The sequence below is a fragment of the Somniosus microcephalus genome, chromosome 9, assembly GCF_052327205.1.
Source record: "Somniosus microcephalus isolate GS21.2 chromosome 9, FLI_Smic_1.0, whole genome shotgun sequence".
NCBI lineage: Eukaryota > Metazoa > Chordata > Chondrichthyes > Squaliformes > Somniosidae > Somniosus > Somniosus microcephalus.
In genome coordinates, this window is record NC_140995.1 from 108,441,908 (window position 1) to 108,461,318 (window position 19,411).

Consider the following 19,411-nt stretch of genomic DNA (forward strand, 5'->3'; position numbering starts at 1 on the left):
TGGAAAAGCAGGCAGAATTACTGAACGAGATTTCAATCCACTTTCCATCACAAAATAATTTCTCATGGGCATCGCACACCAGAATTGGATATTGCTGCCTAAAACAGATAGGAGCTTTATCTTAATATTTAATTCGGAGGCAGATGCCCTGCATGCCATTTCCTGGCATTTTGGTCAGCAGAACTTTGTTTCTAACCCACAAAATGGGCATCCAACATAGCTAGGGAATGTAAATATGTGAAAGATCATGGAAAGAACTTAGAAATGTTAAAGTAACTGTAATTCAGCCATTTCCTAACAATTTTTCTTCACTTTGTGTGTGTTTTTTCTTGCATTTTCTTTTAAATACATCCCCAATACTGGCACCAATGGGGATTCCTGTCAGAGGTGTTTGGAGTAGGAATAACGGAGGGACACCAGGCAGGTCAAGCTGCATGGTAAGATGCTCTGGGCCACCCACTGGTACCTGTAGACAGAAGTGAACAAAGCTCACTTTGCCAGAAAACTAGCGCAGATGGAAGCTCCTATTCCCAAAAGAAGCAGAGAAAGATGAGCCAATGGCAATACTAAGATATTCGGATGCCTTATCGTAATTTCCAGTCACACTTCACGATTTGAACACAAGTTGAGTGCACTGGACACAGCAAAGGCTATGTGCCCCAGCAACATCCTGGCAGTGGTGCTGATGATATTTGCTCCAGAAATATCTGCACCCCTAGCCAAACTGTTCCAGGAGAGCACCAACACTGGCAGCTACTTGACAATGTGGAAAATTTCACAGCATGTCCTTTCCACAATAAGTTGGACAAATTTAAATGAGCCAATTACTACCCTATCAGCCTACTCCCAATCTTCAGCAAAGTAATGGAAGGAGACGTCAATAATGCTACCAAGCAGAGAAAGGTGAAGGGAGAGAAAAACACACATTTACTCACTAATAACCGGCTCACCAAGGCTCAGTTTAGGTTCCTTCAGGACCACTCGGCTCCAGATCTCATTACAGCCTTGGACCAAACATGGTGGTCTGCACAGAGCAGGATTAAACGGACTGGACTTGAACAGAGTTTTGTTTGGGAATTTGGAAAGAGTGGGAATTCAGAGAAGGGGGGAAGGAGTTGTTGCTTTTTGCCTATACTACTTGTAGCACTGTGTGTTACAAGTAGATATTTAATTTCAGTACAGGTAGACTATCCTTTATCCGAACTTCCGAAAACCGAAAACCTCTAAAAACCGAAAGTTTTTTCGTTCAGCGTAAGTCGTGCGCACGACATGACCAGAGTGGCGCACGACTTACGCTCCCCCCGCCGACCCCCCCCCCCGACAAATTTCCCAGTCTTATAAAATAACTTCTGAAATCCGAAATTTTCCGAAAACCGAAACATGGCTGGTCCCGAGGATTTCGGATAAAGGATAGTCTACCTGTCCCCTTAACCTAATCGAGGTCAAGAAACTACACTGTATACCAAGTTAACTAAACACAAATTTAATTACATTTAATTAAATAAAACAGGGTCATACAGGGATGGCAGTGCAGGTGGTGTGCCGCAACTGCAGCATGTGGGAGTTTGTGGAGAGCATTGTGATCCCGGACAACCACGTTTGCAGTAAGTGCCTGCATCTTGAGGAACTTCAGCTCAGAGTTTTTGAGCTGGAGTCTGAGGTGCAGACATTGCGGGGCATCAGGGATGGGGAGAGTTACCTGGGCACTTTGATCCAGGAGGCAGTCACACCCCTTAGGTTAGGTAGTGGTACAGGTCTGGTTAGAGGTCAGGGACAGGAGGGTGTGACTGCAACTCAGGCAAGTAAGGGGACCCCAGGTGCAGTGCTGGAGGAGCCTCAGCCTTTGCCCCTGTCCAACAGGTATAAGGTTCTTGCTGCCATGGTGCAGGAGGCCATTCAAGTGGGGGGAGTGAAAGGGAATGTAGTTGTGGTCGGGGACAGTATAGTTAGGGGGATAGATACTATTCTCTGCAGCCGTGACCGAGAGTTTCGAAGGTTGTGTTACCTGCCCAGTGCCAGGGTTAAAGAAATCGCCTTGCAGCTGGAGAAGGACCTGGAGTGGGAGGGGGAGGATCCAGTTGTCGTGGTCCACGTAGGAACCAACGACATAGGTAGAACTAGGAATGAGGTTCTGCGGAGGGAGTTTGAGCTAGGATTCAAATTAAAAAGCAGAACCTCAAAGGCAGTAATCTCTGGATTGTTACCTGAGCAACGCGCAAATTGGCATAAGGACAAACAGGTTTATATGCGTGGCTCAAAGAGTGGTGTGGGAGGAAGGGGTTTTCAGTTCATGGGGCACTGGCACCTGTTGTGTCCGTGTGTTAATAGAGACACTGAAGGCAGGAGTTGGTTTCACAGGTGTTTACTGAACAAAGTCTGGAGGTGAACTAACTGATACAACACAATATACAGGCTTATATAGCCCGAGTGGCCATTACCGGCATTACAGTACACAGGGGGCTCTTAAAGGCACATACACTACAGCACCAGTACTGGGGAAAGAGGGAGCTGTTCCGTTGGGATGGGCTCCACCGGGCTGGGACCAGTGTCCTGGTGAACTGAAAAACTAGGGCAGTAGACAGGGCTTTAAACTAATGAAGGGGTGGGAAGATTCAGGAAAAAATCAATTTAAAAGCAGAGAGAAATGTCAAGGCTCTAGAGCGGAGTAGAGTTTTGGGTAAAAATAAGCAGAGTGGGTCAGGAAGGGACAGAGAATAACAAAGGTAATAAGGCATCAGGGAAAAATAGAAATAAGTCAAAGCTAAAGACACTATATCTGAATGCGCGAAGCATTCGCAACAAAATAGATGAATCAATAGTGCAGATAGAAATTAACAGGTTTGATCTAATAGCCATAACCGAGACGTGGTTGCAAAGAAGCATGGTTGGGAATTAAATATTCCAGGATACTTAACTTTTAGAAGAGATAGGCAAAATGGAAAAAGATGAGGGGTAGCCCTGATAATAAAGGATGGGATAAAGACAGTAGAGAGAAAGGATCTTAGCTCCGAAAATCAAGAAGTAGAATCAGTTTGGGTGGAACTAAGAAACAGCAAGGGGCAGAAAACATTGGTAGGAGTTGTTTATAGGCCCCCAAACAGTGGTTGTAATGTAGGGCAGTGTGTAAATCAGAAAATTAGAGGCACATGTAACAAGGGTAATACAGTGATCATGGGGGACTTTAAATCTGCATATAGACTGGGCAAACCAAATCTGCAGTAAGTGTGGAGGACAAATTCATGAAATATATACAAGATAGTTTTCTAGATCAGTATATTGAGGAACCAGCTAGGGAACAGGCTATTTTAGATCTAGTATTATGCAATGAGAAAGGGTTAATTAATAACCTAGTAGTAAAAGGGGCCTGGAGGGAAGAGTGACCATAATGATAAAATTTTATATTGAGTTTGAAAGTGATTTAGTTAAATCCGAAACTAGGGTCTTAAATCTAAACAAAGCAAACTACGTAGGTATGAGGGGTGAGTTGGCTATGGTAGATTGGGAAACTACATTAAAAGGTATGATGGCAGACAAGCAAAGGCTAGTATTTAAAGAATACATCATTTACAACAAATATACATTCCTTTAAGGCACAAAAACCCCATAGGAAAAGTGGTCCAACCTTGACCAACAAGAGCGGTTAAAGATAGTATTAGATCAAAGGAAGAGGCTTATAAAGTTGCCAAAAATAGTAAGCCTGAGGATTGGGAGGATTTTTGAATTCAGCAAAGGAGGACCAAGAAATTGATAAAGGGAAAATAGAATGAGAGTAAACTAGCGAGAGACATAAAAACAGACTGTAAAAGCTTCTATAGGTGTATAAAAAGGAAAAGATTAGCGAAAGTAAATGTGGGTGCTTATAGGCTGAGACAGGAGAAATTATAATGGGGAATAAGTAAACAGCAGAGAAATTAAACGAATACTTTGTGTCTGTCTTCACGGAAGGTGCAAAAAACTTCCCGGAAATAGTGGAAAACCAAGGCTCTAGCGAGAACGAGGAACTGGAAGAAATTAGTATAAGTAAAAAAAAGTGCTGGAGAAATGAATGGGACTGAAAGCCGATAAATCCCCTGGACCCGATGGCCTACATCCTAGGGTTTTGAAAGAGGTGGCTATAAGGATAGTGGGTGCATTGGTTGCCATTTTCCAAAATTCCAAAGATCCTGGAACGGTTCCCGCGATTGAAGGGTAGCAAATGTAACCCCACTTTTTAAGGGGGGGGGGGGGGGGGGCGGAGGGGGGATAGAAAATGGGGAACTACAGACCAGTTAGCCTGACATCAGTAGTAGGGAAAAATGCTAGAATCTATTAAGGACATGGTAACAGGACACTTAGAAAATAATAATAGGATTGGGCAGAGTCAACACAGATTTATGAAAGGGAAATCGCGTTTGACAAATCTATGTGTTTTTTGAGGTTGTAACTAGCAGAATAGATCAGGGGGAAACCAGTGGATGCGGTGAATTTGGATTTTCAGAAGGCATTCGATAATGTGCCACACAAGAGGCTATTAAACAAAATTAGGGGCTCATGGGATGGAGGCATTATACTAGCATGGATTGAGGATTGGTTAACGGACAGAAAACAGAGAGTAGGAATAAACGGGTCATTTTCAGATTGGCAGGCTGTAACTAGTGGGGTCCCGCAAGGATCAGTGCTTGGGCCTCAGCTATTCACAATCTATGTCAATGATTTGGGTGAGGGGACCAAATGCAATATGTAGTGTATGTAACCGTTCCACCTTTAAGAGAACTATTTTAAGGGTTGCACTACTTTATCTTGGCTGCTGTATACTATAATACCGGTGGTGACCACACCGGTATATAAGTGCTGTGTAATGATTTACTGGGCAGTTCCGCCCTGACCTTCAACTAGTAAAGACCTGTTAAATTTTACTCTTGTGGTCTGTGTAGTAATTCTCAATATAACACACAGACTTAACAGTGGCGACGAGTACGATCTTACCCTGCGGCAGGGATACATCCAAGGCAGTTTAACGGGCGTCGAGAGGAGGCATCCGCCCTCATCATTCTGCTGAGAAAAGACTCGGGTCTGCAGAGCAAAGGAAGAATTCTGACACGAAGCCTTCCATCAGCAACAGGCAGTGATCATCCCTTCTATCACGGTGGTGGGTAAGCCGATCAGCGACGAGCAGCAAGTCGGCCACGTTGGCTGTGAGTAGGGGAGAAGATAACAAAAAAAAACGGAGGATATAAGGGCGGGGAACTCGACCACGGCCGGGGAAAAGAGCCGGACAGAAGTCAGGGCCAGAGGCGCTGAGACTGGGGCAGCGTAAGGCACGGAAGCCGCGGTGAATGCAAACGCAGCCGGTGCAAAAGACCGGGCTGCAAGCGGGCTGGGAGACGCAACAGCGTCGTGAGAGAGCTCGACCGCGACCGGTGAAAAAGGCCGGGCAGCTACCGAGGCCGCAAGGCGCAGCGACCGGGTCAGCGTAAGGCGCGGGAGAAAATAAAAAAAAAAAACCGCGGAGAACTCAGCCGCAGCCGGGGGGGGGAAAAGGACCAGACTGCAAGAGGGGCTGGGAGGCACGATTTGAAAACCGCTGGGGGAGGGCGAACGCAGCAATACGGCAATCGCCATTACAACCAGCGGGGGGAGAAAGGCAAACGCGGGAAGCCGCCATTTTCGGAGGCGGGGGAAAAAGACAAGCGCGGGAAACCGCCATTTTGTAAAAGAAAAAAAAAAAATTATTTTGTTTCTCAAGAAGATCGCGAGGATGCCTAAGCGTGGTAACATCAACGATTTCGATCCCAATGTTGAAGATTGGGCCACGTATGTAGAACGCATAGAGATATATTGTAAGGCAAATAAAATATCAGATGAAGATAAAGCACTAACCTTACTAAACTCAATGGGTGCGAAGACATATGGGCTATTGAAGCATCTTCTATCACCAGCTAAACCGGCGGATCAGACTTTCGCTAAAATTGTTGCTGTCCTAAAGAATCATTTGAACCCCACACCGCTGATGCTAGCGGAACGATTTAAATTTTATGCGAGAACGCAACTGAAAGAGGAAAGCAACACGGAGTATTTAATTGAACTGCGTAAGCTAGCGAAATACTGCCAGTTTGGGGAAAGCCTGACAGAGGCACTGAGAGACAAATTCGTGTGTGGGTTGTCGAAAGAAGGAACACAAAAGCGGCTACTTGAAGAGAATGATCTTACACTTGATAAGGCTGTCACTATTGCAGCATCGCACGAAGCCGCAGCAAGAGGCACTGCGGAAATGCAGCGGTACTCAGCATAGATCAAATGGCTTTGGGTACAACGAAATGTTATCGTTGTGGAAAGACAACACACGATCAGAACCAATGCTGGTTTAAAAACCAGGAATGTAGAAAATGTGGCAAGCTCGGTCACATAGCTAAAGTATGCCGGTCAGGAAAGAAGACCAGCAACAAAAAGTCACCACAGGAAAAGTGCAGAAAGGTACATAAGGTGGCTGAGAAGAGTTCGGATGAACAGAATTCGGATTCAGACTCCAACAGCAAGGAACTGGGTAGTCTGAGAATTCACAACGTAAGGAAGCTGACCTACAAACTATCTGGATCACACTGCAGATAGCAGGAGTCCAAGTGAAGATGGAATTGGACACCGGATCGGCGTTGACGGTCATGAATAAGCAAGATTACAAAAAGTTATTCAAACATATTCCCCTACGGGATACGGAGATAGTATTGCAGACATACACGGGGCAAAAAGTATACCCCATCGGAAAGATAAAAGTCAAGGTGATACACAAGGGCAAAGAACACCAAGGAATGGACTTATATGTACTACCTGAGGGAGGTCCACCACTTCTGGGACGGGAGTGGATCAGAAAAATAAATATGGACTGGCACTCCCTAAATGCAATAACGGTAGATTCCGGAAAAAAAGATGTCAAACCTGAACGATTGTCCAGAATATTGGATGAGGCTAAAGAGGTGTTCCAACAGGGACTGGGAACACAGAGGAATTAAGGCAAAAATCAAGATTGCAGAACATGCAAACCCAAAATTTTTCAAAGCCAGACCGGTACCGTATGCGATACGACCTGCTGTGGAAGCGGAGCTGGAAGGGCTGGAACGTTCAGGAGTACTGTCTAAGGTGGACTGGAGTGAGTGGGCCACGCCCATTGTTCCCGTCATGAAGCGTTCATCGAGTAACAAGCCAGGGGAACCGGGGAAGGTCCGCATCTGTGGAGACTTCAAGATCACAGTTAATCCGGTGCTTCACACGGTGCAATATCCGCTTCCGCGGATTGAGGATATCTTTGCTTCATTGTCTGGCGGGAAACGCTTCACCAAGATAGACCTGGCGCAAGCGTACTTACAGATGGAAGTTGAGGAAGAGTCACGCCAGTATCTCACAATCAGCACGCACAGAGGCTTGTATCGATATAATAGACTGGTTTTTGGAGTGGCTTCGGCTCCGGCAATTTGGCAGAGGGCCATGGAGCAGGTATTACAGGGAATTCCAAGCACTCAATGTTACTTGGACGATATCCTGATTACAGGAGATGACGATGAGGAACACCTTGTAAATTTGAAACTGGTGCTCACCAGGTTGAAGGAATATGGCCTTCGAGTTAATCGCCAGAAATGAGAGTTCTTTCAGAAACGGATCTCGTACTGTGGTCATGTCATTGACAAGGAGGAGCTGCACAAGTCACCTGACAAGATCGAAGCTGTTGTGAAGGCTCCCGCTCCGGAAAATGTATCCCAGTTGAGATCGTTCCTAGGGTTGATTAACTATTACCATAAGTTTCTGCCAAATCTATCCACGGTGCTGCACCCGCTGAATGCTCTTTTGCAGAAAGAAGTACCATGGAAGTGGAGCGAGGACTGTAAGAAGGCCTTTCGCAAAAGCAAGACATTGATCACCTCAGAGGAAGTGTTGGCTCACTTCAACCCAACGCTACCTATTCGTTTAGCTTGTGATGCTTCTCCTTATGGTATTGGAGCAGTACTCTCACACAAGTTGCCAAATGGCTCGGAAAGGCCAGTCGCATTTGCATCCAGATCATTGACCTCCGCTGAGCGCAACTATGCTCAGATAGATAGGGAGGCTCTCAGCCTGGTGTGGGGAGTAAAGAAGTTTAATCATTACCTGCAGGGCCAGAAGTTTAATCATTACCTGCAGGGCCAGAAGTTTACACTGCTGACAGACCACCAGCCGTTGGTATCCATATTCAACCCTAAAAAGGGCGTTTCCATTATGACAGCGCAAAGGCTACAAAGGTGGTCCCTTTTCCTAGGGGCACACCAATATGACATAGAATACAAAGGATCAAAACAGCATGGGAATGCTGATGGTTTATCACACCTACCGTTGCCAACGGTAGAAGAGGCGCCTACAGTGGACCCAGTGGAGATGTTCCACTCAACCATAGTGGAATGTCTACCAGTAACAAATTCTACGATCGAAAAGGAAACAAGAAATGACCCGACTCTCACGAGTCTACGATTTAACGGTGAAGGGATGGCCAGCACATGGCGAACCACTGTTGCCAGCATTTTCGCAAAGAAGAGAACAGCTGTCAGTGTGCCGAGGAACTTTGATGTGTGGATCCAGAGTGGTGATTCCACCCAAACTCCAGCATAAAGTGCTAAAGGAGCTTCACGAAGGGCATCTGGGTGGAGTGAAAATGAAGAACCTAGCCAGAGCGTTCGTGTGGTGGCCAGGTATCGATGGAGGCATCGAAGAAATGACCAAGAGCTGTCTAGGATGCCAGAAGGTCCAAAACGCCCCACCACAAGCTCCTCTGCATCCATGGGAGTGGCCCTCATCTCCATGGCAAAGGGTACATATCGACTTTGCTGGTCCATTTATGGACTCAATGTTCTTAATCGCGGTGGATGCACACTCCAAGTGGCCGGAGGTAATAAAGATGTCCTCCACCACCACGGAAAAAACCATCACAGTATTAAGGACCATATTTGCCAGGAATGGGCTGCCGGAACAGATCTGTTCTGATAATGGACCGCAATTTGTGTCCGAAGAATTCAGGAAGTTCTTAAAAAACAATGGGGTTAAGCACTACACGTCCGCCCCATACCATCCCGCCACCAATGGATTAGCTGAAAGGTTTGTCCAGACCTTCAAGAAGGCCATAAAGGCCATGGGTAATGAAGACATAAATCTACAACATAAGGTAGATAACTTCTTGTTGGCGTACAGGAATGCAACACATGCGGTCACAAACCAAACTCCCGCCATGATGTTTTTCAATAGAAGACTAAGATGCCGGCTGGATTTGATCAAGCCAAACATCAGAAGGGACGTAGAGAACCGGCAATTTCAAGGCATGAATGAAAGGCCGACTAGAACCTTCCAGATAGGTCAACAAGTTTTGGCCCGGGACTACCGTACCGAGAAATGGCAGCCTGGAACTATTTGCACACGACTAGGACCGCTGATGTATACCGTGGACATTGGTGAAAGCATAATAAGGCGCCATGCTGACCAGATCATAGCGTCATCCAAAAAGGGACAACCTACACCACAACTCTATACGCCTAATGATGAAGCAGAAATACCCATAGTATCTACCTCCGATCCGGTGATACTGGAACCAGATGAACCCGACACTGGCATTCAAGCCGAATCGACCTTGCCAAAAGAACCTACTACACCACCGAGGCGTTATCCGGACCGAGTCAGGAAGCCTCCAGAGAGACTGAATCTGTGAACTGTTTTTACATGAAGTTGTATATATATGTTATGATGTTATGTTTAATGGGAATATATACTGTTACACTACAATCCTCCCTTTTTAGGTTATGTAACCGTTCCACCTTTAAGAGAACTATTTTAAGGGTTGCACTACTTTATCTTGGCTGCTGTATACTGTAATACCGGTGGTGACCACACCGGTATATAAGTGCTGTGTAATAATTTATTGGGCAGTTCCGCCCTGACCTTCAACTAGTAAAGACCTGTTAAATTTTACTCTTGTGGTCTGTGTAGTAATTCTCAATATAAGACACAGACTTAACACAATATATTCAAGTTTGCTGATGATACAAAGCTGGGTGGGAATGTAAGTTGCGAAGAGGATGCAAGGATGCTTCAAGGGGATATAGACAGGTTAAGTGAGTGGGCAAGAACATGGCAAATGGAATATGATGTGGAGAAATGTGAAGTTATCCAGTTTGGTAGGAAAAATAGAAAAGCAGAGTATTTTTTAAATGGTGAGATTGGGAAATGTTGGTGTTCAGAGGGACCTGGGTGTCCTTGTACACAAATCACTGAAAGTTAACATGCAGGTACAGCAAGCAATTGGGAAAGCAAATGGTATGTTAGCCTTTATTACAAGAGGATTTGAATACAAGAGTAAAGACATCTTACTGCAATTATATAGGGCCCTGGTGAGACCACACCTGGAGTATTGCATACAGTTTTGGTCTCCTTGCCTAAGGAGTGATATACTTGCCATAGAGGGAGTGCAACAAAGGTTCACCAGACTGGTTCCTGGGATTTGGGGGGGGGGGGGGGGGGGGGAAGAGATTGTCCTATGAGGAGAGATTGAGTAGACTAGGCCTATATTCTCTGGAATTTAGAAGAATGAGGGGTGAGCTCATTGAAACATACAACATTCTTACAGGGCTTGACAGGGTAGATGCAGGGAGGATGGCTCCCCTGGCTGGGGAGTCTAGAACCAGGGGTCAGAGTCTCTGAATGAGGGGTCGGCCATTTAGGACTGAGATGGAGAAATTTCTTCACACAGAGGGTGGTGAATCTTTGGAATTCTCTACCTCAGAGGGCTGTGAAGGCTGTGTCGTTGAGTATATTCAAGACAGAGATCGTTAGATTTTTGAATATTAAGGAAATCAAGGGATATGGGGTTTGTGCAGGAAAGTGGAGATGAGGTAGAAGATCAGCCATGATCTTACTGAATGGTGGAGCAGGCTTGAAGGGCCGAATGGCCTACTCCTGCTCCTATTTTTTATGGATATGAGCTGAATTCCAGGTGAGGTGAGAGCAACTGTCCTTTGCATCAAAACTGAAGTCATTGCAGATTGGGGGGGAAGCTCTCCAGTGGCTGGAGCCATACCCAACACAAAAGAAGATGAATGTGGTTGTTGATGCCAATCATCACAGCCCCAGGACATCACTGCGGGAGCTCCTTAGGGCAGTGTCCTAGGCCTACATATCTTCAGCTGCTTCATCAATAACTTTCCCTTCGTCATAAGTGTCAGCCTTGGGTCAGTGGTAGCAGTCTTGCCTCCGAGTCAGAAGGTTGTGGTATCAAGCCCTACTCCAAGGACTTGAGTACAGGCCTGACACTCCAGTGCAGTACTAAGGGAGTGCTGCATTGCCAGAGGTGCAGTCTTTCAGATGAGACATTAAACTGAGGTCGCCTGCCCTCGGGTGAACATAAAACCATCTCCCCTTGACAATGGTATTACCATAGATTAGTACAGCACAGGAGGTCATTTGCCCCAATTCGTCCCACTTCCCTGCTCTTTCCCCATAGCTCTGCAATTTTTTCCTTTTCAAGTATTTATCCAATTCCCTTTTGAATGCTATTATTGAATCCGTATCCCCCAGCCCATCGGGCAGTGCATTCCAGATCACAACTCGCTGTGTAATTTTTTCTCCTTTACCTCCCCTCTGGTTCTTTTGCCGCACAACTTAAACCTGTGCCCTCTGTTATTGACCCATTATCATTGGAAACAGTTGCTTTTTATTTACTCTATCTAAACACTTCATGATTTTAAACACCTCTACCAAATCTCCTTTTAGACTTTCTGCTCTAAGGAGAACAACCCCCAGCTTCTCCAGTCTATCCACCCCTGGTCTAATCATCATCATCCCTGGAACCATTCTAGTAAATCTCTTCTGTATCCTCTCCAAAGCCTTCACGCCCCTTCCTAAAGTGTGGTGCCCAGAATTGGACACAATACTCCAGCTGGGGCTGAACTAGTGTCTTACATCGGTTTAGTGCAACTTCCTGGCTTTTGTACTCTGTGCCTCTAGTTATAAAGCCCAGGATCCCATATGCTTTATTAACTGCTTTTTTACCTGTCCTGCCACCATCAAAGATTTATGTACAAACAACCCCAGGTTTCTCTGTTCTTGCAGAGTCCTCCACCAACATTCTGGCGGGTCACCATTGACCAGAAACTTAACTGGACCAGCCACATAATTGTCATGGCAATAAAAATTGGTCAAGATTTGGGTATTCTGTGGCAAGTTGTTCACCTTCTGACTCCCCAAAGCCTCTCCACCACCAACAAGGCAGAAGTCAGAAGTGCGATGGAATACTCGCCACTTGCCTTGATGGGTGCAGCTCCAACAGCACTGAAGCTCAACATTATCCAGGACGAAGGAGTCTGCTTGATCGGAAACCCATCTACTGGCTTAACCATTATCAGTGTACCATGGCTGCAGTGTGTACCATCTACTGGATGTATTGCAGCAATTTGCCAAGTCTTCTTCCCAAACCCACAGCCTCGACCACCTAGAAGGACTAGGGCAACAGGTGCATCACCTCCAAATTCCCATCCAAGCCCAACACCATCCCGACTTGAACATATATAACCACTCCTTCATCGTTGCTGGGTAAAAATCCTGGAACTCATTTCCCCCAACAGTAATGTGGGTGCGCGTTCATCACATGGCCTGCAGAGGTTCAAGACCACCCACTGCCACCTTCTTAGGGCAACCAGGGATGAGCAATAAATGTGGCCTCACCAGTGACCCCACATCTGAAAATGAATAAAAATAAATATAATCTGCACTGACATTTAAGTGCAGTACTGAGAGAAAAGATCCAGTGTCAGAGGTACCATCTTTCAATTGAAAAGTTAAACTGACGTCCCCTATACCTATTCAGGCAGATGTAAAGGACACCAAACCACTATTCAAAGAAGAACAGGGGAATTTGTCTGGTATCCTGGTCAACTATCCAAAACAGATTATCTTGGTATTTATCTCCTTTTCTGCGTGCAAATTGACTGCTGTACTTGGCAAAATAACAAGTTACTATACTTCAAAAGTAAATCATTGGCTGTGAAATACTTTCTGAACATCTGGAGGACATTAGAGGAGCTAAATAAATGTAAGTATTTATCATAATGTTGGTGCTTCCTCGGAAACACCCCCGTCACAGTACTCCTTAGTTGCACTGCGGGAATTAGGAGGTAAATTAAAAAATAGGACCTCAAAAGGTAGTAATCTCAGGATTGTTACCAGTGCCACGTGCTAGTCAGAGTAGAAATAGAAGGATATTTCAGATGAATACGTGGCTAGAAGAATGGTGCAAGGGGGAGGCATTCTAATTCCTGGGACATTGGAACCGGTTAGGTGGGACCAGTACAAACTGGACCGTTTGCACCTGGGCAGGACTGGGACCGATGTCCTAGGGGGAGTGTTTGCTAGTGCTGTTGGGGAGGGTTTAAACTAAAATGGCAGGGGGTTGGGAACCTGTGCAGGGAGACAGAGGAAAGGGAAGCAAGGATAGAAGCAAAAGACAGGAAGGAGAAAAGCAAAAGTGGAAGGCAGAGAAATCAAGGGTGTAAATCAAACATGGCCACAGTAAACAATAATTCTAAAAGATCTAAGTGTTAAAAAAACAAGCCTGAAGGCTTTGTGTCTTAATGCGAAGAGCATTCGTAATAAGGTGGATGAATTAGCTGCGCAAATAGATGTAAACGGATATGATATAATTGGGATTACAGAGACATAGCGCCAGGGTGACCAAGGCTGGGAACTCAACATTCAGGAAGGACAGGCAAAAAGGAAAAGGCGGTGGGGTAGCATTGCTGGTTAAAGAGGAGATTAACACAATAGTAAGGAAGGATATTAGCTCTGATGATGTGGAATCTGTATGGGTAGAGCTGAGAAATACCAAGGGGTAGAAAACGTTAGTGGGAGTTGTATACAGACCCCCAAACAGTAATGCTGAGGTTGGGGATGGCATTAAGTGGGAAATTAGAGATGCGTGCAATAAGGGCACAGCAGTTATCATGGGTGACTTTACATATAGATTGGTCTAACCAAATTAGTAACAATACTGTGGAAGAGGAATTCCAAGAGTGTATACGGGATGGTTTTCTGGACCAATATGTCGAGGAACCAACTAGAGATCAGGCCATCTTAGACTGGGTATTATGTAATGAGAAAGGATTAATTAGCAATCTTGTTGTGCGAGGCCCCTTGGGGAGGAGCGATCATAATATGATAGAATTCTGGAGAGTGAAGTAGTTGATTCAGAGACTTGGGTACTGAATTTAAATAAAGGAAACTACGATGGTATGAGGCGCGAGTTGGCTAGGATGGATTGGGGAATGTTACTTAAAGGGTTGACGGTAGATAGGCAATGGCAAACATTTAAAGATCATATGGATGAACGACAGAATTTGTTCATCCCTGTTTGGCATAAAAAAACAAAAAGGGTGACTCAACATTGGCTAACAAGGGAAATTAGGGATAGCATAAGATCCAAGGAGAGGACATATAACTTGGCCAGAAAAAGCAGCAAACCTGAGGATTGGGAGCAGTTTAGGATTGAGCAAAGGAGGACAAAGGGATTAATTAAGAAGGGGAAAATAGAATAGGAGAGTAAGCTTACAGGGAACATAAAAACTGACTGTAAAAGCTTCTATAGATATGTGAAGAGAAAAAGATTGGTAAAGTCAAGCGTAGGTCCCTTGCAGTCAGAATCAGGGAAATTTATAATGGGGAACAAAGATATGGCAGACCAATTAAATACATACTTTGGTTCTGTCTTCACAAAGGAGGACACAAATAACCTCCCAGAGATGTCAGGGAACATAGGATCTAATGAGAGGGAGGAACTGAATGAAATCAGTATTTGTAGGGAAATGGTGTTAGGGAAATTGATGGGATTGAAGGCTGATAAATCCCCAGGGTCTGATAATCTACATCCTAGGGTACTTAAGGAAGTGGCCCTAGAAATAGTAGATGCATGGCTGGTCATCTTCCAAAATTCTATAGACTCTGGAACAGTTCTCATGGATTGGAGGGTAACTAATGTAACCCCACTATTTAAAAAAAGGTGGTAGAGAAAAAACGGGGAATTATAGACCAGTAAGCCTGACATCGGTAGTGGGGAAAATGCTAGAGTCCATTATAAAAGATGTAATAGCAGAGCACTTGGAAAACAGTGACAGGATCGGACAAAGTCAACATGGATTTACAAAAGGTAAATCGTGCTTGACTAATCTACTGGAACTTTGAGGATGTAACTGGTAGAATAGATAAGGGAGAACCAGTGGATGTGGTGTATTTGGACTTTCAGAAGGCTTTCGATAAGGTCTCGCATAAGAGACTAGCGTGCAAAGTTAAAGCACATGGGATTGGGGGTAAGGGACTGACTTGGATAGAAAACTGGTTGGCAGACAGGAAGCAAAGAGTTGGAATAAACGGGTCTTTTTCCGAGTGGAAGGCAGTGACAAGTGGGGTACCACAGGGATCGGTGCTAGGACCCCAATTATTCACAATATATATTAATGATCTAGACGAGGGAACTAGATGTAATATCTCCAAGTTTGGAGACAACACAAAGCTGGGTGGGTGTGTGTGCTGTGAGGGGGATGCAGAGAAACTCCAGTACGATTTGGACAGGTTGGGCGATTGGGCAGATGCAATATAATGCGGATAAATGTGAGGTTGTCCACTTTGGTGGCAAAAACAGGAAGGCAGATTATCTGAACGGCAATAGGTTGGGAAAAGCGGAAGTGCAACGAGACCTGGGTGTCCTTGTGCACCAGTCGCTGAAGGTAAGCATGCAGGTGCAGCAGGTGGTTAAGAAGGCAAATGGTATGCTGGCCTTCACAGCGAGAGGATTCGAGTACAGGAGCAAGGATGTCTTGCTGCAGTTGTACAGGGCCTTGGTGAGACCACACCTTGAGTATTGCGTGCAGTTTTGGTCGCCTTATCTGAGGAAGGATGTTCTTGCCATGGAGGGAGTGCAGCGAAGATTCACCAGACTGATACCTGGGACGGCAGGAATGACATGAAGAGAAATTGGGTCAATTAGGCTTATATTCGCTAGAGTTTAGAAGAATGAGAGGGGATCTCATTGAAACTTATAAAATTCTAACAGGACTAGACAGACTAGATGCAGGAAGGATGTTCCCGATGGCGGGGGAGCCCAGAACCAGGGGTCACAGTCTAAGGATAAGGGGTAAGCCATTTAGGTCTGAGATGAGGAGGAATTTCTTCACCCAGAGAGTGGTGAACCTGTGGAAATCTCTACCACAGAAGACAGTTGAGGCCAATTCATTAAATATATTCAATAAGGAGTTAGATATATTTCTTAAGGCTAAGGGGATCAAGGGATATGGGGAGAAAGCAGGGACAGGGTGTTGAATTTGGATGATCAGCCATGATTGCATTGAATGGCAGAACAGGCTCGAGGGGCCCGAATGGCCTACTCCTGCTCCTATCTTCTATGTTTCTATGTCAGTGACCTGCAGTTCATATATCCTGATTGGCTATATCTACCAAGATGCCATACTCCATGTGCGAAGGTTTCGGAACATCTAACTAACAACTGTAGGGCCCTGTCTTCACAGGGTTGGGGTCATTAGCGATCCAGGTGCAAAACTGTGCCATCTGCTGGGAGGACACCTGCAGTTACCATGGTTGGCACATCCTGAAATTTGTCTCCATCTCCTGTGCTAACCTATAGGGGTGGTGCAATGGAGTGCTACAAAGGGCAATCCTTCCCCTGAACCAACTCATGTAGTACAAGGGTACCGTAGCATAGTGGTTATGTTACTGGATTAGTAATCCAGAGGCCTGGACTAATGACATGAGCTCAAATCCCACCACGGGGAATTTAAATGTAGTTAATTAAATAAATCTGGAATAAAAAGCTAGTACAGTATGTGGTTAACTAACTGCCCTCTGAGATGGCCACCATCTTCTGGAGTTATGGGCAATACACCCACATCCCAAGAATGAATAAAAAACTTTCATGTCAGTACCCACACCAGAGTACCCTGTGTTGCTCATTACTGATTTTCCTTCCTTTATTTTTGCACGTCACTTCTTAGCCTTCTCCCCTAGTGGGTTGAAATGCCTTTTAAGCCTTTCCCAACAATGCATGTATTTTTGTTCCCCTAATATGACACTTCCTTGGAAGGTCTCCTCTATTGTGAAGCACTGGAAATACATCCCTACATTATTATATCGAAAGTAAAGGATATATAAAATCTCCGGACCTGCTGTGATTTCCAGCCAAAAAAAATGTTTTTTGTCTGTTTTTTTGTTTTTCATACAGACCCCAGCATCTGCAATATTTGACCCCTTGTGACCCCACCTCATTGTTCTTTGATGTAATGTTTCCCTGACTGACCTGTTTGGACACCATTCACACCTTTGACTGCTGTGATTATCTCTCTGCCGAGGTGTGATAAATGGCAGTTGGAAAGGTTACCTGTAAACATCTGACATGATTCTCTGACTATATAAGCTGTGTCTTTATGCATTTCTCCACTTCACCTGAAGAAGGAGCAGCGCTCCGAAAGCTTGTGATTTCAAATAAAGCTGTTGGACTATAACCTGGTGTTGTGTGACTTCTTACATATATAAAAAGAGCAGAGTCCCATGACTCATCCAACTTGGCAATGAGCCATAGGGTTCAGGAAAGTTCCTGAACTGCAGGGCATTAGCCGGTTTCAGCCACAGCAGTTGAGGTGCTATAATTGATCTCTATTCCAGGGTAGGGAAGAAAGAAACTCATTAAGCCAGGATTTCTGATTAAAAAATCAGCAATAACTGCAAGAGAACAGTTTTGGACATCAGGTCACAGGATCAGGGTTCACTGCGATTCCCTTTCTGCCCACGAGCCTATCAACACTCAGTCTAGGGCAAGACCCGACATCATGAATGAAAGAGGGTGAGAAAGGAGGGGGGGGGGGGGGGGGGAAAGAGTGAGAGAGAGAGAGAGAGAGATTTTAAAAACGAAGGGAGAGGGGGAAAAAAAAGAAAGATAGCCGCTCCAACAATGTAGCACTCCCTCAGTAATGCACTGAAGTGTTAACTTGACTCTGGTTTACAAGGTGCTCACAAACCCACTGGTCACTTGTAAAGCCTATCTAGCACTACTTTAAGTGTTCAGAAAGCAACCACATATGCGCAGAGTTCTAGTGGGCAGAAAAAATGAAGTTCCAAATGGGCAGTATACGTGGGAAACCCATACTGCGCTTAAGTGCAGTCATAAAGCAATTTTACATATTTAAAAATTCTGAATGATAAAACGCAACTATTCTATGACACCAATTTTACACCATTAATGGAGAGTCTCAAAAACATTAAATAAATAGTCATGGTTTCAAATGAAACAGTATAATGATTTAAAAATCTGTTTCATACCTGTATGCTTTTTTGATTTCCTCTGGCGTAGCTCCTTTCTCCAAGCCTAGTGCCTTGTATAAACTTTCACCTGTTCGGGACATTGTACGTTGAAGTCGTGGTGTAGACATGTTGGCAGGCAGCTTTAAGAGAAAAGCACATTTTAGTTTGATATTAATTTGGCAGTGTTTTTTCAACATGCATGTTCTTATTAAATGTAAAGAGAAGAAAAACTATTCAGCTCCATCACCCAGGCCCTACGTCACTTTCACCAGCACCTTTTTATTTTTAAAATGCATGAATATGCTGTGATGGCTTACTTATGGCAACAGGCAGCCAATATTTGAAACCAAAGCTTCAATTGGGAAGTGCTCAGAGAGAAAGGGAATTTCTCTCGCTTTGGGTACCCATCGATATCAAAAACTCAAGAGGTAGGGTTAGATCACAGATCAAAATACAGACTAAGCCAGATTCAAGGCTCCCTTGACTCAGTCCAAAGATGGGCCATAGCCCCAATCAGAACAGTCACCCGAATACACTGGTGACACTTGTACTCCCACATAAACCATCTAATTTCAGCAAGTGCCGGTTTAGTGTGAATTTCTGAGTAGTTTTGTGCTGTGGATATATGCTCAGTGGAACAGTCAATCTGTTATGGTGTAGGGGGAGGGGAGGAGAAGAAAACGCAAAGATTACATTTCATCATTGTGAACTAGATTAAACCCAGAGTCTGAAAGTACACTAAACTGTTTGCCACCTTCTCCCATTTTCCAACTCATACATTTGGTCATTTAAGACAGACATTGAAGCATGTAAATGGAAAAAAAAAAAATTTTTGGGAACAGGGTAAAAAGTCCAACAAGCTCATTTAAAAAAAATAAAAGATCTTGACCCAACCTGCCTGGCTTCTCGCCATAAGCCCTCAAAATGACTTTTCTCTTTCCAAAGATGCAGCTAATTGCCTCTAACACATTTACACTGTCCAATGACTTTCTCTGATAAACTTCTTCCACAAACCTGTTATTCTATGGGTGAAAAGTTTCATCTCACTTCCTACTCTGAATTAGCAAACATT

At 44.6% G+C, this 19,411-nt stretch overlaps 1 protein-coding gene across 5 annotated transcripts in view; it reads right to left on the minus strand.

Annotated features, from left to right (window-relative positions):
* dnajc5ga (DnaJ (Hsp40) homolog, subfamily C, member 5 gamma a) overlaps positions 1–19,411 on the minus strand; it is a 104,475-nt gene that overhangs the window by 65,685 nt on the left and 19,379 nt on the right. For all 5 annotated transcript variants that reach the window (XM_085996980.1, XM_085996979.1, XM_085996978.1 and 2 more), the window contains exon 2: positions 18,358–18,479. In XM_085996980.1, coding sequence (XP_085853106.1) covers positions 18,358–18,467 — 110 coding nt within the window. In that variant the 5' untranslated portion in view covers positions 18,468–18,479. The remainder of the gene's footprint in view (positions 1–18,357; positions 18,480–19,411) is intronic.